The 26,066-nt window shown below is 33.9% G+C and overlaps 1 protein-coding gene across 1 annotated transcript; it reads left to right on the top strand.

Moving 5' to 3' along the window:
• Window positions 1-709: 709 nt before the first annotated feature.
• LOC150100969 (uncharacterized) lies at window positions 710-21,144 on the top strand. The gene is made up of 2 exons (XM_090401361.1): window positions 710-1,018; window positions 16,556-21,144. Exon 2 carries the CDS (start codon window positions 16,606-16,608, stop codon window positions 19,390-19,392), a length of 2,787 nt encoding a protein of 928 aa, XP_090257487.1. The 5' UTR covers window positions 710-1,018; window positions 16,556-16,605; the 3' UTR covers window positions 19,393-21,144.
• Window positions 21,145-26,066: the final 4,922 nt, after the last annotated feature.

Raw genomic sequence — 26,066 nt, 5'->3', positions numbered from 1 at the left:
AAAGATGCCAAGAAATTATATTATTGGCTTAATCCTTTAAGTAATTTAATATAGTAAAGTAAATTTAAGTATTAAGTAAATATTATACTTAATACTTTGTATTACTGAAAATCTCAGCAGATGAGCAGACCCAATGACGAGCATTCAAAACTGCTATCAGTGTGAGCCCAATCCAGAAGAGATGCCAATGCTGAAGTCATATACTTCTATGTACTTCTGAAAGGGTCATACAGAATTTCAGTTGATGGAAATTTTCATTTCATGGAGGGTGGGGAAAGAACAAAAAGTCATCATTGGAAGCCGAGAACGAATGCCGCTAAGAAGGGGTGAAGGCTAGATTTTTCCCTTATTGGGTGATGCGCGACTGGAATGGATTGCCTTTGCATGCTGTGAGTGCAAGCAGTGTGAATGAATTCAAGAATAAAACGTGTTAATTAGCTGGTATTTGTACGTGGTATTTGTACCTGGTATTTGTAACGCTGACTTCCTGGAGATCTCTGTTAATAATAATAATAATATTAATATTAATATATTGTTTCTGTAATTTTGAAAAGTGTAGATTTTAATATTTTTTTAGTATAACTGGAATGTAGTTGGCTACGTTTTTGTGAAACAATTTATTTTAATTTCTTCTGGATTTCTTTAATCTCGAAGCTATGTATTTAATTTAATCTCTAACTCATATCATGCCGCTATGTAGTATAAACAGTCTTCGTTTGTATTCTTATGGACGTTTTATGTTATGTTATATAATGAGTACATATATACACACACAGTTAATTGAACTTAGTTGTAATGTATTTTGAAAAAGTATTGGAAAACCTTTCAAATTACTTCATGTTTTCTTTTAAAACTGAAAAGGAAACTAGTTTGTTTTAGACAAACCACATGAGCTGATTTATGAAAACGTGACGAATGATGGATTATATCTTCCAAATTTAAAAGTTGTTTACTCTAGACTTTTGAAAGTTCAGTATGGTTTCAAAAACAAACATATCAGTCAAAAAACGCTAGAAAGGTGTGTATTGCCCGTGAATTGCATGATTGTTATATATGTATATATATATATAAAAGATTGAAATTTAAGTGACTAGAACCCGAGTTTTCTTACTCACCTGAAGAAGTCGGAATACCGATTAAACTAGTCGTGATTTATTAATGGTTTTTGTTATACTTTCTCGGGTTCTAGTCAGTTAAATTTTAATCTTATAAATGTATACATTCCGAGTCAATCCTAATTTGAACAATATATATATATATATATATATATAATGTAATAAAACTAATGACATGAACTCATATATTTACATCAAGTAAAATAGCAAGCAGTCATTCTTAAGGCTAAATAATAGGCTATTATATTATAGTATAAGATATATATATATAGATTGCTCATTATAATGTTCCCGTACTGCATATAACTAGCGTTTTAATTGGCGTTTTTTTTTTTCATGGTACGTTATCATTTGCTTTTTTTAGATTAACAGCCGTATTATATTCCTAAGGATATGTAATACAGATCCTTGGGAATATTACGATGACAACGGTAAGTGCAACATTGTGGGACCACTGCTCCCCTAGCAAGTGGTATTGAAGGTCCTGAAGTGGCTGGAAAATTATCATGTTCGATTCTTAGAGCAGAGTTTCTTGTCCATCTACTCTATTTGCTTTCCCACATATTAGTGTTCTGATGCCTTTTTCTCTCTCAAAGACTAAAATATCTGCACCTGATTAATTTCCTTGAATACTTTCTACCTTTTTTTTTTTTTGGTCAGAGCTTATCTCATTTAAGTCTTTAAAAGCACATAATTTTGTCACTTTTATCTATGATTCGATTTATAGTACTCTTTCTATCAGTGATTGTTGTTTTTTTATAGTTCTTGCAGACCATTTCGATACCTTCATGGTATTTATCTTATATACAGTGACCAGATTATCCAAGGACCAATGCTGGACACGTTCCACTGGTTGCATAACTTTTGTTTCCTGCTTTGTAGGTTTGCCTTCCCTCTAGTTGTATATTCTAAAATTGCTGTATTTCTTCTTATCCCAACAGAAACATAATCATACTTTTTTTCAATAAAATATTCTACTTTCATTCTTGTTATTAATACTAATTAATAATGTTACTTCTAAATTATCAAGAAAGTTTTATTTAAATTCTCAATAATGGATTCAAAAGTGAATATCCCCAAAACCGTATTTATTTTATATGAATAGATACCTATTATTACAAGCAACTCCAAGGAGTCCTTAGACTCATCGACGGAGGCCCTAAACATCATGTCCATCACAACTATTCGACATTCACACAGTATCTATCATACTTTGCCTTGAACTCATTCACTGTCATAGCACCTACAACAGACTCTGGCAGCTTATTCCACTCTCTCACCACTCTAAAAGTAAAAAACCCAGCTCTAACACCCTTACTAACCACACTCTTGCCCTCCTAGGGGATGGACATCCATCTCCTAGGAGGACTAGGGAATGGATGTCCTCCCACCTATTAAAAGCAACTTTTATTTAAATTCTTAATAATATATGCAAAAGTAAATATCACACAAAACTTATTTATCTTTTACAATGAATATCTATTAAAACTCTCCAAATGAATAATTGAAACATATTTTTCAGAAGAATGAATTCTTTTCAATAATTCATCATCCTCTGATATTTCATCCATAAAATCTTCACAGGAATCAACCATATTATATTTCACAATAAGAATGGCCTTTATTGTCTCAAGTTTTAATTGTGCTTTCTCTGCAATCCATAATTTATTCACAACTGAAAATACTCCTTCTGTAACAGCATTTGTCCCAGGTAAGCAAATCTACTTTTTTTTTTTTTTTTTTTATATTACCATAAGGTACTTTTTTGTTTTGCAAAAAATGCAAATATCTCAACTCATCTATCTCCTGTAGGAGTTTTTTTCCTTCTTCCATTCTTCAATTTTTGAATCAATTATATACTTCTTTAAACAAGAAACCTCATCAAAAAAGTTATTTTCATATATTCCTTGATTTTTTCCAAAATTGGAACCTATATACTCCAATGATGCCTCAGAATCATGCCATGATATCCTATTTTTAAGGTTCACCCATTTAAATGTCTTAATTTCCAGAAACTGGGATGACCACATGTCCAAGTATTCCAAATATCAAGCCGTCATTCTTAAGGCAAATAATAGGCTATTATATTATAGTATAAGATATATATTGCTCTGTATAATGTATAGTGTAAATGTCTTAATTTCCAGGAACTGGGATGACCACATGTCCAAATATTCCAGTTAGTTACTGTAAAAAGTTTTAACATGAGAAATAAACAATTTTTTTTTACGCTTCCATCATCTTCTAAAATTCTTAAATCTCTTCTTATGGAAATAGGAACATAATTTGATTCGAGACGTTCTCTGTATTTTGCTTTTAGCATATCAAGTTCCTCTGAGACTTCCATTATTGTACAATCATTTCCTTCAATGTTTCTGACTATTGCCTCAAAGACTGATGCCTGACTATGAAGAAATGTTAACCACAACTGAGAGGTATTATCATTGAAAAACAGTTCAGTTATTCTTGGACACTTATCAAGGGATAAGAAATATGACTTCAATGGACTATATAATTTCAGAATCCTGTCAGTCACAGGCATTAAAGCTAGCCATCTAGTTTTACTGTAGCCTAGTATTTTATGATATTCAACTTCTGCTTCTTTACAGAGTTCTTTCAAAGATTCTACTCTGACAGTGTAAATGTAAAAATGGCTATAAATTTTGTTACAATAGACTATGTCTAGTGGTAAAAGATCAGCAGCAGTTTGAATGGTATTGTGAACTCTATGAGCTGCACAACCTACTCCAGTAATACTTTGCTCTGAACTACTGTTCAATATAGCGAAGACATTGTTAATATCCTTTCTAGCCACACCACCAAAATTGGCACAATATGCAACATTCTTCTTAGATAAATTGTTTTTTTTTTCAAGAACAGTTAAAATAGAATTACTGATAAGCTATTCAGTTTCTCCAGGGACACAGAATCAATAATCTTATTCTTCATACCACTTTTTGAATCAAAATAACAAATGATAGTAGGAAAAAGTTTTACATCTTTATGGTTTGATGCATCAGAAAACAGATATAAAGTTTATATTTTGTAATTCTTTACCAAGCTCTTTCATTGCATGTGGTGCAAATACATTCTTGATGATAGCTTCTGCTTTTGTCCTTGCACATGTGAATTTGCTGTCGAATAATTTATGGATCAATTTGGATGTACAGTCCATGGATCTAAAAGTTTGTGATATATGGTATGGAAAGAAAACACAGCCTCTGCAATCGCTAATTCTCTTTCTTTCATCCCAAATTCAGTTTGATGGAGAAAACTGGTCATCTTTATAAATGAAGAAGCTAAATGCCTTGTGATATCTTGCTTTCCTCCAGAGGTCACAGAAAATTTTCCCAAACAGATTGTACATGAAACATATCCCTCCTGTTCATACTCCTTAATAAACGGATACTCTTTTTTCAAATTATCTGTTAGTTTGCAATCCCTTCGTTTTCTTTTTATTGACATGGTTTAAACCTGATTATTAAAAAATAATTAAATATTTTAAAATAATTATAAAATTTCCAATTTTTAAACATATAAAAAAAGATATAGCAAAGTATCACTTCTGTGAATACTTGGGATCTATGATATCAAAAACAACAATTGTAATACTATGTCTACAGGTGAAACTTTGATTTTGAAAATACAACAAAATAGCATTCTTTAAATGACCATTACTATAACCAATGTAGATATATATCGTTTCGTGGTTTCCTTTTTGCTCCACAATCGATTTTGTATTGACATGAATGAGGTACTGAAAGACCTCAAACTAACAATAACTTAAATTACCTTTATTATTAAAAAAGGGAAAATACACTTTTGCTGTCACGCATAATTGTTTGTTTTATGAATGAAATTTAAAAGCAACAGATATCAATATCTAAACTTTGTTTTATGATAATGATGTTTATTATGGGCATCAGCCCAATTACAATTTATTACAGATGGTTGTGAATTGCACATTAAAAATAAGTAATACTTTTACAAAACAGAATACAAATTACATGCATTAAACATACACTGTGTAAATTATAGTTGTAAAAACAAAACATAAAACATTGGTATTACATAAATTTAGATTACATTGATTGGCGATGATAATTTTGTCCAACTTTAAAATAAAAGTTTGGCATATAATCAAAAAATAATTTTGCATACAAAAGTTCCTCAGAATAAACAACTAATGTAAGTATGTTCGTAGTTTATTAATTCTCTTAAGGCGATAAAATATTTTAAATGCTGTACATCTGGTCACATAAATCTTACATTCTTATCAAAGCTTTCCCATGACTTATTTAGTTACTCTTCATGTGTATACTTAGCTACTTTTGACATATCTTTTTTTTTTATCTACATGAGCTATTTTTGGTCTGTTATCTTCTTTTCAGTACTGTCTGTTTAACATTTTTAAGCCACCATTAAGTTTGGATTTTTCTCTCCTTGAAAAACCAGTGCATCACAGGTTTCCCTGGCTGTCATTTAATATCTGCCTCGAATTTTGCTACTGAGAATCACCAAGTTTTTTTTTTTTCTTTTCTTTTTTTTTTTCCACCCCTATACTTGTAGTATACTTTTGAAAACTACTTGACTTTGATTCTTTCTAAAACTTTTATACATTTTTTTTTAATCCATTATGATATTGATCTTTTCCTTGCCTAAAAAAAAAAAAAAAAAAGGTAATCGCCTCTTGTTTCAAATCTATTGTATATTATTACATCTTAAACACGTGACTATATCACTGTCAACATTAATGTAGAATCAGTTGTGGGCTATGGAAATTTTAACAAAGAGCTTGCATCGTCGTGTAAAAAAAAGGCCTAACTTAGCCCTTATAATACTTATATTGCGACTTTGTAGAGCTTCTGACAGATATGATAATTCCTGTAGGATATCAATCGTTAATGCTAGATCTTTTAAAAATTCCAAATTGAGAAGTCTGTTTAAAAAGCCCTTATATTTATCATTCGATGCAAAATGCTTGCATAAAGCTGGGTAATTTCTCCACAAAGCAAGAGCCATTCGTAAACTGCAAGCTGGCCATCGTGGTCCAAATACACTGCCGATCTTTAAAATTTCGATACCAAGGTCTTTTGCAATTGTATTTAGTTCTCGTTGATTTTTTGGTGATTGATGATAAAAAGCATATAATTTATCCATAAATGCTTCAAAATGATTTATTTCTTTAATGTTTTTTATTGAATCGTCTAATGCTAAGTGTGTAAATGATGAGCGCAATGCCAAATCACAACGCTGGGAAATTTTTGTAGAATTTTGATTGCAACACCTGATTTGTTTCCTAACATTACACTAGCTTAATGAACAAAATGTAATAAAATGATTTTTTATATAGTTATCAGAAAATCCATATGAATTTAAAGTAGTAGTTATAGCAGCATATAAACATTCCACGGTGGTATTTTCTAGTTCTACAAGATTACTAAACAAGAAGAACAAGGGGCTCGAAAATTTGAGAAAAAATTAACAAAGGGCTTGCGCAAGCCCCTTAAGCTCACCACTGTGTAGGATTTCTCATTTCTTGTGTGTTCGCCATGTGAATTTCTGCATATCTGTATGTTGTAATGTAATGTTAGTAATGACTTGTTCATCTATGCCCTGAGAAGAAATCTGGCAGTTACTTCCTATGATTATTATCTTAGTTTCTTTCTTCAAACTTTCACAGAGCATTTGTCTATGCTTGGTATTGCTTTCCTGCTCTGTTATGTAGATACTGTGGGACTATAGGCATGAATAAGCCTCATTTTTCTATTACTTATTTTAAAGTGTGTCCATACTAATTGAGAAAAAAAAAAACTTATTTTGAATATATAGCTACTCCTTTCTTTCTATGATCACCGACACCTAAATGTGCAAGGTAGAAATTCTTGGTATCAACTCATGCTATTGTGCATATGGTGAGTCAGGCCATACTTTGTGACTGCATGTTTGGATATGTCTGTGCTGTTGCATTAGGTTGTATCAAAACAATCAAGCTTGTAGTTGACAAAGCCTGATCTTTCTTCACAATTGGTTGTTTTTTAGAGTTATTATTGGTGATGAAATTGATGAATTTATTATGAATGAAACAAAATGCCAGAGCTTTCAATGGAAAACAGACCATACAAATGTCATGATTGCAGATCAAGACAATGCTTGTTTGTTTTTTCGATCATAATGGTATAGTTGATTTCAAATTTGTTAAATAAGGGAAAAAACAGTGAACCATTATTATTCTTCGAAGTGCTAGCAAGGTCATATGATGATCATAAAACATACTTGAACTTTGGCCAAACAGTTGGGTCATCCATGATGAAAATGCCTCTGAATATAATTCCATAGTTTTTAACTAAGACCAAGAGTTACTAGCTAAAAAAAAATCAATCACAAAATTTGATTGTCCTCCATATTCACTAGACTTGCAGTTTTGAACAGCCAAAAGTTACATGGATGAAACTGCAGGTCTAGTGAATATGGAGGACAATCAAATTTTGTGATTGATTTTTTTTTAGCTAGTAACTCTTGGTCTTAGTTAAAAATATCACACTCATGGATATCACAAATGTCAGGAAATTAGCTTCCTTTTAAAGGAAGCTAATTTCCTGACATTTGTGATATCCATTCCAGAAGATGAGTCCCAGAAATGTGAACAATGGCAAGATCATCTAACTGTGCTGGTCTACAGGTAAGCAAATATAGTTTTTGCATGCTCATTTCTGGGAATTTAATTGTTACAATTTTTAACATTGTTCAGCACTGTCACATTTCTGTCTCAATAATATAACTTACAGTGATATGGCTCTCTTATCTCTTTCTTTAACTTGTTTCACTGATATAGGTTGATGTCTTCAATTCTGCTGACATTACATTTACATAGCTGACTTTTTGCTATTTTTCTTGGTTCCCTGGTGAAAATAATGGACAGTTTTATTTAACTGGGTAATTTGTATCTCCACTGTCGTGGCATTTCATAATGCCATGCTGTCATTTTTTTTATTGGTTTAAGTAAATGCAGAGTATAGTTTGTTTGGCTAAGTCACAAATTATTAGCTTAATCACATTTTTTTCAGTTTTAATTGATAATACCTGTATGCACCAGGATATTTTGTCAAAAGCCATGGTCATCCTTTTGCACTCCTTTCAGGCTTTGTGAAGGTCTCTCATTTATCTTGCTTTAATCCTTAAGGGATCCCCTCCCCACCCTCCCATTTATGTAGCATCAGAGTTTAGGGATATTTCAAATACTGTATGTATTATTTTCTGAAATAAAATAATAATAATAATGAACTAAGTCTTCAGTATTGTCAGTACCGGATACCAAAAGATTAGCATGAATGCTAATCAGTGTGCAGGGCCGGCTCTACCGACGGTGCAAGATGTGCATTTGCACGGGGCGGCAAAGTTGGCATAAACTATACTAAAAATAAGGGAGAAGGGACAGCAAAATATGCTACTGCACAGGGCGGCAAAATTTCTAGGGGTGGCCCTGACAATGTGTGTGCAGAAAAAAAAAAGCAACACATAAGGAGGATACAGCAAAAAGTTGCATCATCTCATGTGCCTTCACCTAGTTACTATTACTAAGTAGGTGAAGTTGTGAGTTCTTTGGTTGAGTTTTGCAAGTTGTCAAGTTAAGAATTCAGTTTATAGCAAAAAAACAAAGCCTCACTAGAAGAGATTGAGTAAATCAGGAACTGACTGAAAAAAATGCTTAAAAAACTTCCTTTAGTGGGTGACTAGCTTTTATAAGTTCATTCTCCAGCTGATTGACATTGTAGATGTTACTATGCATCCCCCTCCCCACAGATACACCCTCCCATTTATGTAGCATCAGTTAAGGGAGATTTAAAATACTGTATCTATTATTTTCTGAAATAAAATAGTAATAATAATGAGTCTTCAGTGACTGCCTCCTCATGGTGCACCCTGGATAATGATAAATAGTCTACAGCGACAGATGGATCCATACTCTCCTAGCAGGACTCACGGACACAGGCTCTCAGATAACCGACACACACACCTACCGAGGATTTGAGAATCAATAATATGGGCTAACTCTTAAAAATATGGCAATTAAACATACATAAGTAGGGCTAAATGTGAAGTTCTTACTAAGATCCTGAACTACCACCAAATAAATGTAGTCGTAATACAGGAAACTCATACTAAGGACGATCTAGATCTACTAATGAGAGGGAAAATATACGGTTACAAGATGATTAACTGCATAAACGATCCCAAATATGGTGTGGCAACATATATAAAAAATTATATTTTTAATTATAAGATCTGTGAACCAAGTACCAGCAAGGACATATATAGATATAATATATAGATATGTATAAATCTACCTTAGCTAAATGGCCTGATCAAGTACTGTCCCAGCAGCAGCATCCAAGCATAATCATGGGAGATTTTAATAGTCATCGCTCCCTTTGGGGCTATAGAAAGGATGATCTAAATGGTACCCTACTAGTGAACTGGATGGAAAATCAGAACCTCTATCTGATCTTTGATGCCAAAGATACACCGAGCTTTCTCTCCTCTAGGTGGGAAAGAGGATATAACCCTGATTTGTGCTTCTGTACTGCAGACGATAATGGCGACCAATTTCCCATCTGTAGGAAAGTATTAGACAGTTTTCCAAATAGCCAACATTGACCAACTTTATTCTATAAAGTAGGCCTAAATATTCCAGTCATAAGAAGAGTATTAAAACCTAGGTGGAACTTTCTCAAAGTTGACTGGGATTCTTTTAAGAAACAGGTTGATACTGTAATAAGATTCATAAAGCCCACTGTAAACAATTACAATAGATTTATTAGCATTATTATTGGTGCTGCCAAACGAACCATTCCAAGAGGTTTTAGGAGAGACTATATCCCAGGCTGGAATAGTGACAGTGAAAAACTATATAAAGAATTCTCTACTAATAATTACCCTACAGTAGCCACTGAGCTACTGAAGTCTCTTGACAGTGCTAGAAAAAACAAATGGATTAAAACAATGAAGAATTTTACTCATTCCAGTCGAAAAGTTTGGTCCCTGATTAGGAAGCTTGACCCTAATACAAGGACGTCTGGTAAACTGCCTTCTATAGATCCAAAACACATTGCAAAGCATATAGTCTCGATGACTAAATATCCTCAAGATAAAGTAACTACGAGAGAGGTGGAAAAAAAACTAAAAAATCTCAAAACAGATCTTCCACCATCATCACTATCTCAGGCTTTCACTTCCCAGGAACTTACGCAGACAGTTAACTCATTGAGGACTGGGAAGGCGGCTGGACTCGATAACATCTACCCTGAATTCATTAAGAACTGTGGACCAAAAACTATTAAATGGCTTACTGCTATGTACAATAATATCCTGGACTCTGCATACTTCCATCAATTTTTAAAAGAACTAAAATCATTGCTGTCTTAATACCTGGCAACTACCATCCTATTGCCTTGTTAAGCATCTGCCTGAAACTTCTCGAAAGAATGCTATACAACAGAATTTCTTCACGTATACATAACAGAACTCCACAGGAACAGGCTGGCTTCAAACCTGACAGAAGTTGTTGCGATCAAGTACTGGCCTTGACAACCTTTATAGAGAACAGTTATGGAAAACAATAGCGGTATTCGTGGACCTCTCTGCTGCCTATGACACAGTGTGGAGAGAGGGTCTTATCTTAAAATTCCTAGAAACTATCCCATCACCAAAACTAGCCAACCTAATTAATCAAATACTAGCAGACAGATGGATACAAGTATCTTTCAATGAATCTCAAAGTACATTCTTTAAGATTAAAAATGGCCTACTTCATGGGTCAATTGTTGCCCCATTGCTCTTTAACTTATATATTAGCGATATCGCAGAGACAGCATCACGGAGATTCATGTATGCTGACGATATTGCCGTTGCAACTCAACATTCCAAAAAGCTGAGAACACCTTTACTGAAGATCTGGCTGTACTTGATAAATACTTAAGACGATGGCGATTACCACCTAACCTGAACAAAACTGAAGTAGCATCCTTTCATTTAAGTAATATCCAGGCCAACTATATCCGAAAAGTTTACTTCAGAAATAAACAAGTGAAATTTAACAATCATCCAAAATACCTATGAGTTACCGTAGATAGAAGTTTGACAATTAAATATCATCTAGAAAATTTATGCAATATATTATTAAAAACTCGTAATAATATATTGCATAAACTTGCTGGTACTTCTTGGGGGTGCTGATGCCAACACGCTGCATACTACTGCACTGTCTTTGGTCTATTCTACAGCAGAGTATTGTGCTCCTGTGGGCTGAACAACGCACACGCTTCTTTGGTCGATGCCCAGCTGAATCAAACTATGAGGATAATCTCTGGAGCTTTAAGATCTGCTACTGGCTCCCAACTCTCAGTAATATAGCCCCTCCCTTGCTCCGCAGGACTCAAGCCTTAAGCAAACTATGGACAAAAATAATTGGAAACAGTTCCTTGCCTATCCACCAAGATATTTCCTTCCATACTTCACAAAGACTAAAATCCAGGCACCCTGCCTGGAGGAGTGCAATACAAACAAATGACCAGAACTTCGACCTATGCGAATCATGGGGGCAGTATTGGTTTCAACATACCTCCAATCTTCAAACACCTATTTCAAATCTAACATGGGTAGATTGAAGCCCTCGTCTGGAGGGCTTCAATCTCCCCAGACATGTATGGACCACTTTAAATCGGATCAGAACAGGACATGGGAGATGTAAGCATCTCCTGCATAAATGGAACTGGTCCGATACTCCAAACTGTGAGTGCAGAAGAGGGATCCAGACTATCAATCACATTGTACTTGAGTGTTGTATCTACTCATTCTTGGGTTCTAAAGAGGACTTTTTTAAACTGATCCCAGAATCCCTGGAGTGTATCCGGGATTTAAGGATTAAGCTCTGACTCCTGATTCTTAATTTTGATGTTTAATCATTTCAGCCTAGTGTACCCCTTTTAATATGATTTTTATAATTGTTTATATACTGTTTTATGGAATTTGTATATATTATTCTGAGACCTGTACATCATACGCTAAATAAATAACTGGATAACAAGGTTAACTGTTTAAAGTGATAAATCTGTGTGATGTAAATGGAACTTTACAGAGGGATACATGGGTTATATTAAAGTTGCTAATTGGAGTAGGTAGTTCGAATTGAAGGATGCAAGAAGATGGTTTAATGTTAATCAAATATAAGTCAAGGTTGTGCCCTGATTTGATTTATTTATAATATACTGTGTATGGACTGTATTATTAAAGAAAGTGGTATTAAATCTGATATTCAAATAACTATAATTTTTAAGTCTTTAACAAGACTAAATAATAATAATAATCATTTTATTATTGCAAAGATTTCAGCCTGAAGCTAACAAGCCATCATCAGTGCAGAAGTGTATCATCATCAGATTCCTGATGTGTACAGGATATGATAGCACTACATGAAAAACTTACATCATTACTAACTTCCTATCAACAATTTTCCTCCGAATCAATCTGTTTTAGACAGATTAATTCGGAGGAACAACCAACATTTTAGATCTTATATTTTTGTCTTCTAAGGCACTTTTTATCGATCTATCTATGTCTTGGTCTTATTCTGGGTCTTTTTCCTGCTAACCTGGCAGAGAACACTCATTTTGCTAATCTTTCCTCTCCCACTCTGTTTAAGTGACCATACCACCTGAGATTGGCTCTGCTAACACATTCCTGAATGCTAACAATGTCAAGTTCTTTCCTAATATCCTCATTTTAATATGATATTACCATTGATGTCATCTGTTCATGCCCCTAATCTTTCTCAGGACTCTCGTATCTGTGGTCTCTAGTCTCAGATCAAGTGTTTTATTTCTAACCCAGCTCTCAGATCCATAAGTTAAAATTGTTTTGAACATGGTCTTGTATACAGCCCATTTAGTGTTTTGACTAATTTCTCTCTTATTCCATATAAATTTATTCATTTGACTTCCTACCGTACCAGCTTTGTTGAGTCTGTTGTCTATTTTCATATTTAATTTACCATCTTCACTAAAAATTGTGTGCCTGAGTAGCTGAAATGTTTTATTTGTTCTGTAGTTCTCCATTCACAATGCAGTTGATATTTTCAATGTTTTCAGTATCCTGGTAATGGTGTACCACAAGAAGGTGAGGATTGGCAATTAGGTCAGAAGCTCTGGTTGGTTCTGCATGTTCCTGTAAAGACTTTGTGGAGGTCTCTTCTCAGTTATACAGCTTTGACCCTTAAGCATCATCCCTTCCCTCCCACACACAAAAGTGTAATGGAATGTTATTCCTTTTTACAGATATGACCATGAGCTAGAGTGAAAATGGGTAGTTATGAAAAAAAAAAAAAGAATAAAGTAATGAAAAAATTAAAATGACATGGAAAAAAAAACTTCAGCAATTGTATCATTTCAGAGATCTTTGGGATTGGAGCAGACAAATTCTCTTCATTAATGCTTTCATGATGCCCATTTTTTAAGATGATGGCCTGCAAAGATGGGTTTGTGGTGAACAGAGATTGCAAGGGAAATGAGAATCCAAGAAGACTAATTTTCTGTCCTTTCCTTTTTCCATCATGAGGGCGATGTCTCAGTGCAGGCTGTTAATCTTGGTTAGGAAGGTAGATAGAAATCCTTAAAATTCAGGTCACATGGCAAAAATATCATTCCTATGAAATGAAGTTTTAATGGCATATGATATAGTAATGATTAAAGAGGAATTTATTTCTTGCCATTTATCAGAATGAGACTCCCAAATCTTTCCAGTGCATAATGCAAAGATTTTGGGTCATTTAAGTTTGGGCAAAGTAGAAGTGCTTCAGCATTCTCTTTAAACAACTATTTAAACTTACACTGGCATGTATGGACCAGAGGAATTGTCATTGGCTTGATTTTTCAGGTTTATTATAGATGAAGTAAGACTTATTTTCCTGCATTCATTTTTTAACTGAATGTCCTGTTTGTCCAAAGCATAAGTGGAAGCAATTGTATAGAACATGGTAAATATGAAGGAGAGGGAGAGCAATTTGTATCTTTTGTGGAAGGTAACCAGAAGGAGATTTTGTACAGTGAGGAATGTTCGGACTAAACTGTATCTTTTCTTGTAGCGATTCTTATACGCTGGTTAAACATGATAACTAATAATTAAGGAATTGACAGCGTATGGAGAAAGCTCCCCGTATCTACAACCGGGCGAGCCAGGCTTTACTTCGGGAGCAAATTACTGCTACACGCAGTTCCCTAGCCGACATAAACAGAGCTATTTTAGCGCTAGAAAATGAGCTTTCGCATACGCTTAATCACGAGCTTTGGTCAGTCCTACATGACGTCTCGTGTATGGCGGCTAATAAAGAATTCGAATGAATACGGAGCTGACATATCAACAAGTTTAAAAAATTAATAAAGAACTCGGCATCCAAACCTAACCTTCAAACCAACACTGTAGTTAACCTATCGTCAGTTATCTTGAAGCCTGAAGCACTCAACGCTCTGTCACGTGGTCACAACTTCGTCATTGCTCCTAAGAAATTACCGGCTGAGGAATTAATGATTTAATTGAACGCGGGATTCGCCACCTTCCAAACCACATCGCCAATGACATTAGATTGTATGTAGCCTGTGTTCTCACAAAAGCAAAATCTCCAAAATCCAGCATATCCATTAGTGAATACAAGTCACTACAAGAATTGAAGAAAAACAAAGAAATAGTGATCACCAAAGCGGATAAGGAGAACGCCACTGTGGTACTCAATCTTAATGACTACACAGGTAAGCTCAAGGCTTTACTATTAGATCGATCCACTTACCTCCCTATTGAATACAATCCCACCAACTCTCATATTAGAAAACTCCATAGGCTCCTTAAGAAGGTCACTTCTTGGCCTGCGGAGATTACCAACAGACTGAAACCATATAACTCTAGGCCCCCCGCATATATGGGCTCCCAAAAATACATAAAGAAAATGTGCCATTACGTCCCATAGTGGATGGCATTGATTCCCCCACTTACAAACTAGCCAAGCATCTAGCCAAAGCGCTCTCACACTATACTGACAACACACCATCACACATAAAAAAACTCAGCCCACTTCAAAGCCAGTATAGAAAACCTTGCACTCCAACATAATGACATAATGGTCAGTTTTGACGTCTTTTAATAATCTTACAATTAAAAAAAAATGCAAAATTAATAATTAATTAAAATTTGGGCTAATCATTTTAATTAGGGTAATTCGCGTAAATACTAAATCTATGCTATGCAAAAAAATAACGGATGTGCATAGATATAAAAATAACGGATATAACAACAATACCTAACGTTGCATTAATACAAGAAAGAAGAAATTGGGGGGTCGTCTTATACAACCAACATAAGCTTAAAACCTAAAATTTAGGCCTCATCTTATATGCCGATATATATGGGATTATATTATATATATACAAGCAGATATATATGTGTATATATATATATATATATATATATATATCGGCTTGATGCAATTAGGAGCACTTCTGAGAATTAAAATATAAGACCTGAACAAATTAGATCTGACAAATGACAGATTGAAATATCATTGTATTATGTTTAAGGTGATGTACATTAAAACATGAGACATCTTTTGCAGTTTGAGAAGTACATTATTCTTTCCATTTGGCCAATCAAAATTTTATACCTTATAATACCTTTCAACAACTATGAATATTATGATAGGATGAGAGTGACTACAGTAATTATAACTTCCATTAGGTGTGACAGTTTCATGTATAATGATGCAGAGGAATAAATATTGAACATTGATTGAAGCATTTATTCTGTAATTTAGTTTGAAATGTCATAATATATAAATTATGTATTGGGTTACCCTAAATGGATGGAAGTCAGTATTTCTAGAATCTGTTATGTAGGGCAGTAAGTGTTAAAGCAAAACTAGTCCATTAAGTTAACACGAATATGTATTTAATAAATAGATCTCTCTTTCTCTTCGCCTCCTTCTTCCCAAAATGCTTTGTGGACTATTTAGAAAGGAAGCTTTAAACCAAATATGTTTATTATTTCCGGTATTTTGCATTTTCTTCATACATTTTTTTTTTTATTTATAGCAGATTAAAAAAAATGATTCTGAGTATAGATAATGAAATATCTCATAACATGTCCATATATAATTATTGCAATTTATTACCTGTTGTCTGCTTTTAGAAATAATCAAAACTGTTACCGTTTTTTTTTTTTTTATATCTATACAACAAAATTATATTCATGCTGTGCTAATTTGAGCTTTCAGATCATGATCATTGCTTAGGTTAAATGTAATCATGGCTTCTATAGAATAATATTATTTTATAAATATATGCTTATAAATAAATGCAAGTTTTTTAAAACTTATTACAGAATTTTTTTTCTTATTACAGATGATTAATATCTGCCTAGGAATTATTCCATCTGTTTCTAAAAAGATACAATGATTAGCATGCACCCAGAATCTTCTCATCTGAAAGATTCAGAATGGTATTCATCTATATGGACACAGTCCAGTGTTGCAGAAAAAAGCAAATATACTTCTGAAGAGTCAATTATTGAAGGGGAGTGTGTTGGTAATGCCTTTTTTACAAGTACTCCTGAAAAAGTGCCTTCACGGTGTAAGCAGCTTTCGAAGTTGTGTGGAGTAAAAGGTCTCATTTTTAAACTTTTTGCCAAGTGTGGAATTGTTTATGTGACTGATCCAGTAAAAACTTATGTAAGATTTGATTATCGTGAATTTGAAGATGGCAGCAAGTCCAGCATTCATGAATGGGGAGTGAATATAAGTGATGAAGTGTTTTTAAATGCTGTACTGGAACCCAGCTGCTGTTCACCATATAGTGCTACTAAAGTGTGGAAAACATCAAATAATGAAACAATTTCGAGTGTTAAAAGTGATAGTTTAAAGGAAAATATATCTTGTGCAGAATCTGAATATTTTTCAGACATTGATCTTCATAGTGAACTTCTTCATCCTTATTCAGAAACTATTACAAAATTTGGAACTGTAAAAGTATTAAAAGGCACTTATGGTTTCATCACATTTGGAGGCACTGGACAACTTGTTTTCTTTAGCATAAATGACATTCAGGATATTGAATATGAAACTAAAAATTTGGAAGAAATACTACTATTAGGACAGTGTGTCAAATTTTCTGCTGTACGAAATTTTAATCCTCTAGAAAGAGCAGAATGGAAAGCTATGAGAGTATGGAGTAGGTTTTTGGATGTTTCTTACCAACCAACTATTAAAAAAAATTCATATCAGATTAGTAGAAATGACACTGTAGAAACTATCGGAACAGTAAGCTATCTTAAAAATGCTTATGGCTTTATTGCATTTGGAGAATCAAAATGCCATGCTGCATATTTTTCTATACATGTAATCAGAGATGTTTTTGTCATCAACACGATTTCTATAGAGGATATAATACATGTTGGACAGCTTGTGAAGTTTATTGCAAACTTAAATCTTAAAAAACAATATAGGGCAAAGTGGAGAGCATCAGCAGTATGGACGAGAAATATAGATAAAGTATCAAGTAATGATGCTATTTTACATGGTTCCCTATCATCAGATAAAACAATTCTTTGTGATACTCGTGGCTCTCTGTGCTCTACTCTCACAGAAAGTCATTTCATTCAAAATGGAAAAGGGCAGCTGTATCCTGCATTAAGCTCTGAAGGTTTGGTCATTATGAATGGCAATAAAGAAATTATAATTTATGCTATGGCTGATATTGTGTTTAAAAATGGAAAACGTGTATCTAATTTATTTGAAATAAATGCTGGTGAACCTGTAGAATTTGATGCAGTACCAGGTTTTTGCTTGTTGCCAAATGGGCATTGGATAGCTGTTGCTGTTTGGCTAGGTCACAAACCTGCATGTTGTGGCCTCTCATCATTATGTTCTCAAGGTGAACTAGATAGGATAAGGAATCTTTATCAGACTCAGTACAAAAATATGCATACACAATTATTTCCTAATATTGAAAATTTTCAGAAGGGAAAAACATCTAATTTTAGTCATGGAAGTAAAACAGATATTAGAATCATCAACCTGGGATTCCAACTTAATTCACACAAAGAAGAAGCAACTATAGTTGATAATATGAAATCAGAAAGTCCAGTTCCTTCAAAGGAAATAGAAAGTAATTCAGGTGATAATTTAAGAAATACAACACTAGGTGAAGAAAATTATAGTGATATTTACAACATTTCTCAAGAAAAAGAGGATGTTCTCTTAGTAAATATCCCAAAGGTCTCCAGTGTGACATATATTAACAAGATACCAGAAAAAAATGTGCTGTTGGGTAGTTTACGAAATCTTACTCATGAAAAAGTTGGCAGCTTAAGCTATGAAAGTATGAACATTGCAGAAAATGAAAAACCAAAAATTTCATTACTTAGTACTTCTGTCTGTGCCACCACAACTTTCAATGAAAATAAAACACAGACTATTTTGGACATGGGTAATAATTCTGATAGTCAGAACAGTTCAGATCTCAAAAATTTTATTGTAATAAAAGAAAAGGAAAAAATAGCATGTAATAAAAACAGCATTCTTACAGAGAGGAGTACTACAAACTCAAGTACATTAATGCAATTGATTGATAATTCAGAGAATAATCCTCAAAAAATGAGAATAGATTTTGAATCTACTACTCTTCCTCCTGCAAGCAGTATACATCAGCAGCAGCGAAATGTGGCCCTTGGAGATATAACTATTCCTGAAATAGTAAATAGCTTAGGACTTAAAACTGTGATGTCTAAATTAGGAGGCACTTCATGTTTTAAGACTTCATTAAACTCTACACAGCCATCGAAGTCACTGCTAACATTAGGTATTGGAGATACTGTTACAGGCGAAGGTATGGAAAATGCTTTGGCGAATTGTATGGAAGTTGAAAGTGTTTCTTATAATGAAGTAGAAAATGTACCAACAAGTGAAAGAACTTTTAAAACAAAACATGGAAATGTTCCTCATAACAGTTCAGAATGTTTTCCTGTTTCACATGAAAGTAATTTTCCCCAAAGAAATATAACTTCAGAAATTGAATGGAAAATTATGCCAGTTAGTAGTCTAAGAAAGAACTTTTCAGATATCACAAATGAAACTGTATTAAGAAAAATTTCTGAAACTTCACAAATTGTTCTCCAACAAGGAGAGGATAACATTCTAATAAGTAAAGAAAATAGGTCACAAAGAAATGATGAGAACAGTTGATGCAACTGATAATGTTAATTATTTTGGAACATTTATTTTATTCTAGATTTAACACTGTGATTGGTCAAATGATCATATTTATCTCAATAGTTGCTTTTGTAATGAGCTGTACATTTTAATTTAAGCACAATTTTAAATTATAGACAGGGCCATACTTATACTTTCCCTGAAGTGGGTGGGGCCTGAGGCACTAGAGTGCTCTGCAGGGGGGGACTCCATCATTGTTTGGGCCATTAAATTGGCACTAATTTTTGTAGGCCCCCAGCTAGACCCTCATGCACCTGTGCATAAGTACGGCCCTGATTGTAGATACTGAACAAAATTTTAATTTGTAATATTTTAAATGTACTCTTAACAAATGAAGTTGGATACACTTTTTAGAAATTTTTACATATAATATATAATTGATGCATCATCTCTAGAAACTTGATATAAGGTCTCATTTCCACTCTTCCTGTGTGTGTGTTTGTACATAATTATACCAAAATATAATAATAATAATTTACCCCCCCCTCCAGTGTGCAATGCTATGCTAAAAATAGCTCACTGCCGATAACTACCCACCATAAAAAAACTGCTCCGATTGGTTCCTGCAAATTTAATGTGGTGTAAGTTGATTAATTCCTATATGTTTAGAATACTAATGGATTGTTTGTATTATTTTCTTTTTTTTTTAGAAATGAATTTTGAAAAGAGTTATCTTTATCTAAAATATAAGCTTTATTTTTTCATGTTTTTAGAACATGATAAATATCACATTAAAATTTGAAAATTGCATCATTTTTAATTGTGTATTGCTCTCACTCACTCACTCTCATTCTCTTTGTGTCTATTTGCCTATAGGCATTATGGACCTTGTGCAATAGGTACAAAAATCTCACTTTACACAGTCTTAACAAAATTATATCACAAAATAAATAAATAAAAATAGATAATGTTTAACTTAAGGAAGGCCCTTTAGCTGGAACTCAATCACAGAGGTAGGTACTGGATCTCTTTCCATTAACTTTTATAATAATTTAAATAAAGCATGTGATTTATTTCTGCATGCATATTGAACTATGAATAATATACAGTAATCTACCATTTATGACCCTTTAGTTATCAGAATGACAAGTTCTGCTAATTGGAAATGTTGGATAAATGAAGTACAGTTACATGGTGCTCCACCAGAAGTCAGTTGACATGAAAGTGTTGGTTAAGGGAAGGATCATTGTTTTAAGATTGGATAAATGGTAGATTACTGTAATTTTTGTTTCATGTGAAGAAATTAAATGGGCGACGTTTTTTTTCTTTTTCTTCATCACCACTCACAAAAGCTTAACACATTAGCAAGTTATTCCAGCCATTTTAGTCCCTTTTTAGTAAATTGCAGAGGTGATCTCAGACCTTGTTTTAATATTCCCCTTCAGATATACATTAACTTAGCAATATCAGCTTATAAAATTTAGTTCCCAAAAAATAAATAAATTACAATTTTATGTTAGTATTTACAACTTATTAGCAACTTTTGTGAATATGACCTATTTATGTATTATTATTAAGTTATAGTAATTAAAGTATACTGTATAGAAAATTTCTTATTTGGTAGCAGATATATAACAGAAGGGATGTAGATCTTATGACCTCTCATGCTTGTTGCTAATAAAAACCATGCAAAGGAAACTTCCCTATGTTATTAAATAGTTGAAATTTTCTACTTGAAAGATGCCATTCTTTCTATCATCTTTGCATATTTTTATCCAAGTTGCTTTCAACTAACTTTTTCCATTATTTTGTTTATACTCTCTGCTCTTGTTCAAATAAAATGAAAAATAATTTATTATTAAAAAAAAATAAGTTACTTTGATTATTAAATTTCTGTCAGCATTTCACATTCAATAGTACTGTTAACATTTTAGATTGTGTGTGAGAGAGAGAGCAAATCTAGCAAAGGTTAACACAGAACACCTTCTAGTTCATTAACAATACAATTAGTTTCATCCAAAGTAAATGGGACATCTTCATGTGTGAAAGAGATGAAAATATTAAGCAGCAGACTTACAAAAGATTAGCATAGCGAACAAATGTGATTATGTGGGATTCTGATGATTCAAATTATCTGTGAGCATGTATGCATTGTTGTACATGGCATCATGTTATTTGCTTATTTGATTGATTATGCAGGTGTATAGGGGCTAGTAACTTCTGTGGATTCCCAGATTGTTCTCTCAGTCTTGTCATAACAGTGGTGTAAGATATCTGACTCCTTCCATAAAACCAGATGTCTTTCCATTAAGATGCGAATTAACTGCATAACCACATGTGATCACCGAGCTAGCACCTCACTACTCTGATATTCTATGTCTCTAATCTTTGATGCATTCATTTCTTTTTTTATCTTTAGTATAGGGTCTTGTAGTTACACCACAGGTGATAAATTTAGGATATTTCATTTAGGAGAACTGTGTTTAGGTTTAACAGGTTGAAATGGTGATTGTGTTCTGATGAAAAATGTAAATATAGTCTTAATTTTACACTCCGTAAGAATTTTGGCTAGTTTTAACCTAACCTTACTTAACATAGGGAAGAGAAATAAAACCTTTGACTTCGTCAACAGGAGTGTTGAGTTCATTTCCTGAAATCTAAAGATGGCATTTTTATAAGAGCCATTTCAGGAAAGTGTTTCTTAAAAATTGATGTTCTTTGACAATAAAATGGTGCTCTTCCCAGTTTAGCATCATAAGCAAACAACTGAATATTTTTGTATCATTGATGTATAAATTGTACATCAATTCCATCGATATAGTACACAACTTGTGATCTCATCTCAAAGTGCATCATCTTACACTTAACTACATTAAACTGCCAGCCTTTGACAAGACAGTTAAAGGATGAGTCTTAATAGATCGCAGTATGGTGGATGCTTTTCTAAGCATGACATACGTGAATACCGTGGCATAGGAATCAGTGGCCACATAGTCTCAATGGATGCTTCCATTCTTGTGGCCTCATTGCCAAAGTGATCACACCATAACAGTATGAGAGCAACTCCAACTAGTGCTGCCTTTCAACACACGAGGCACAAACAGTATATCAAGAACCTAAAGGTGTTCAGTTCTCAATGCATGTGAAGCATGACATGGCCATACATTTAGCCAACTATGACCTCTTTTATGACCCGGCCATATGTGTGCAGCCAAACACTTGACTAATGGCAGGTCAGGGCTGTCATAGATTTGGCCAATTCAACCTGCACCTGATTCTGATAATTACCATATTTGCTAGCGTATAAGATGCACTTTTTTTCTTTTATAAATAGGTCTGAAAAACAGGGTGCGTCTTATACGCTGATACTCAGTTTTTATTACTTTCATTTCTGGAAATTTTCTCTGTTCCGAGTTACGCAATTTTTTTCTTGCTTCCTTGCGGTGTGTGAGAGCATACCAGTTACGTTAGGTATGTATTCCAGTTATGGATAGATAACATTTAGTCTAGGTGCTCTGGCAGACTATTGAAGAAGTCTGCTCTGCTAGTATGGGATCAGTTTCGTTCTCACAGAACAGAAGATATTAAAAATAAACTCAAGGGATTTGTGAAGGAGAAGTGGAACACTGGATGCAGTCTTCAGATTTTGAGGTTATGCCATCAGGAAGAAGGAAGAGGCCTAGCATTTCTCAAGTTTATGAGTGGGTCAAAGCTTCATGGGATGCTGTGAAAACTGAGACAGTGGTTAAATCATTTTAAGAAGTGTAGCATTAGTAATGTACTGGATGGTACAGAGAACAATTTGTTGTATGAGGACTCAGATTCTGATTTAGAAGAGGTTTCAAGTGTCTTATTTAGCTCTGGAGATGAATTTCTGGGTTTTGATGAAGAAGATTAGAGGTGGGTACTCTTTTCTAGTTAGATTAGGTATTTGTTGAAAGTAGACCTACTTATTACTTTATATTTGAAATACTGTACATTCATTATAATATTCAGTGATAAAGTTTTTTTCCTAAAAATGTGTACGAAAAAGGGGATGCGTCTTATACGCCAGCAAATACGGTAATTAGTTTGCCAAGCATTTGATTTTTTCTTAACCTAGCATATTCTAATTTACATACTGCATTACATCTACCTTACACTACCTTGTTTCTAAATACTAAGATCCCAGTCCAGTCCTTTTGGGTTATTTGCAATGTATCTCTGGTAGAATCTATCATAATAGCTCTCACCATAATGGTGAGAGTCATTATGGGTGCACTCACCTCCTCCCAACTGTAACAATGTCATAAGTACCAGTCATTCAGTCTGATGTGCTGTTTTGGTTATCTTTGCAATATGCCCTCTAAACTTTCAACTCCCTATAGCCTCACGCACTAGCAATTCCTAACCGCATCAGTTTCTTGCAGTTCAGTTCCATCAATATAGTGTACAGCTTGTGATCTCATCCATCACCTTACACTTGGCCACATTAAACTGGAGCCATTTACCTTTGCTCATATTGCTAGTCTATTTAAGTTTTCCTTAAATTGACTAGCTTCACTTACCATTTCTCTTCCCAGTTTAGCATCATTAGCACATAACTAAATATTTCCTGTCATATCATTTCCCATATCATCATCATCAAATTCCTGCCATGTACCCTCAAGGGGTGTATAGGATATGATAGTACCACATGAAAAAAATTACATCATTACTAACTTCATATCTACAATTTTCCTCCAAATCAGTTTGTTACTTGTCAAGACACCAACATTATCAGATCTTATATTTCTATTGTCTACAGCACTTTGTATGGTATCAATCCACCTATATCTTGGTCTTCCTCTGGGTCATTTTCCTGCCATCCTGGCAGAGAACACTTGTTTTGCTAATCTTTCCTCGCCCATTCTGTTCAAGTGACCATACCACCTGAGATTAGCTCTGCTAACGCATTCCTGGATGCTGACAATGTCAAGTTCATTCATTATACTATCCTCTCGTTTTTAATATGATATTGCCATTGATGCCATCTGTTCATGCCTATAATTTTTCTCAGGACTCCCATATCTGCAGTCTCTAGACTTTCGTCAAGTGTTTTACTTCTGACCCAGCTCTCAGATCCATAAGTTAAAACTGGTTTGAACACTGCCTTGTATACAGCTAATTTAGTGTTATGACTAATTTCACTCTTATTCCATATGAATTTACTCAACTGACTTCCTACCATACCAGCTGTGTTGATTCTGTTGTCTATTTCCATATTTAATTTACCATCTTCACTAAAAATTGTGCATAAGTAGCTGAAATGTTTTACTTGTTCCACAGGTTCCCTATTCAAAACATAGTCGACATTTTCAACGATTCTACCTATTTTCATTGTCTTTGTCTTTTTATTGCTGACCTTCATACCATATCTATTAAACAGTTATTCAATTTAGTCAGAGAATCTTGCAGACTTGTAGCAGATTTATTTAGAAGTATAACATTATCCACATAAAGCAAAGAGCTGACATTAACGTCTCCAATTTTGATATCATGCTTAATACCACTTTCCTTCATAATGTGATCCATATAGATAATGAATAACAGAGGGAATAATGTACATCCTTGCCTCACACCAGATTTAACATTAAACCATCTTCCTGTACTTCCGTCACTAACTGCTGACTTACAACTCAAATAAAGACTAAGTATTGCTTGATATAATGCCTCATTGACACCATATAACTGTAGCGTATTGAATAGCTTCTCTCTTGGCACCTTGTCATATGCCTTTTCCAGATCGACAAAACTTAAATACAGATCTGTGTTATATTCCCATGATTTCTCCACTATTTTGTCATAAAGTGAAGATCTGATCCTGACAGCCTCTATTTGGCTTGAATCCAGCTTTTCTTCCACAATTCTTCTCAACTGTTTCTCAAGTATACTTACACAGATCTTGCTAGGAACACTCAATAGGGAAATACCTCTGTAATTCTCACATTCAGTTTTATTTCCCTTTTTATATATGGGTACTATGATAGCTCTACTCCAATCATCAGGAATTCGTCCCTCTGTCCAGACTTTCTGAACTATGCAGTGCAGCCACTGCAAGACTTTTATACCACCATACTTCAGCACTTCTGGTCGAATATCATCTACTCCTGCTGCCTTTCCACATTTCAAGCCTCTGATGGCTTTTTCTACTTCAAGTATGGATATGTATTCCTGACTGCATGCCTGGTCAGTGCATTTTATCACTGTGCTGTCATCACTGCCTGTTTCATTTAGTAGTTTTTCAAAGTAATTACTCCATACTTCAAGGATATCTTTTTCTCACGTTTTCATGTCACCTTTATCATCTCTAACACCTTTTACAGTAACCTTTCCTCCATTCCTAAGCTTCTTCAACAACCTCCAGAATATTTTGCCACCTTCTTGATATTTATTTTCTATATTCTTGCCAGAGGTCTCCCATGACTTTTGTTTAGCCAGTTTTATAGAGTGTTTAGCTATCTTTTTGTCTCTGTATTCTCTAAGAGCACAAGCTGATTTATTTGCCAGGAACTTTTAATATGCTTTCTTCTTTTCCTTCACTGCCTCTTTAACTTCCTGTGTCCACCATGGTGTTCTAATTTTTCTATCCTTGCAGACAACTTCACCACATGCCTCTCTAGCAGAATCAATCAGGGCTTTCTTCAAGACTTTTGCCACTGAATCTCCAAAGTTTAATTCCTGTTCTC

Source organism: Typopeltis vanoorti, chromosome 12, assembly GCF_054136105.1.
Source record: "Typopeltis vanoorti isolate ZY-2024b chromosome 12, IOZ_Tvanoo_1.0, whole genome shotgun sequence".
In the NCBI taxonomy this organism is placed as follows: Eukaryota; Metazoa; Arthropoda; class Arachnida; order Uropygi; family Thelyphonidae; genus Typopeltis; species Typopeltis vanoorti.
Note: the sequence above shows the minus strand (reverse complement) of the source record. Positions and strands in the feature narration are given on the sequence as shown.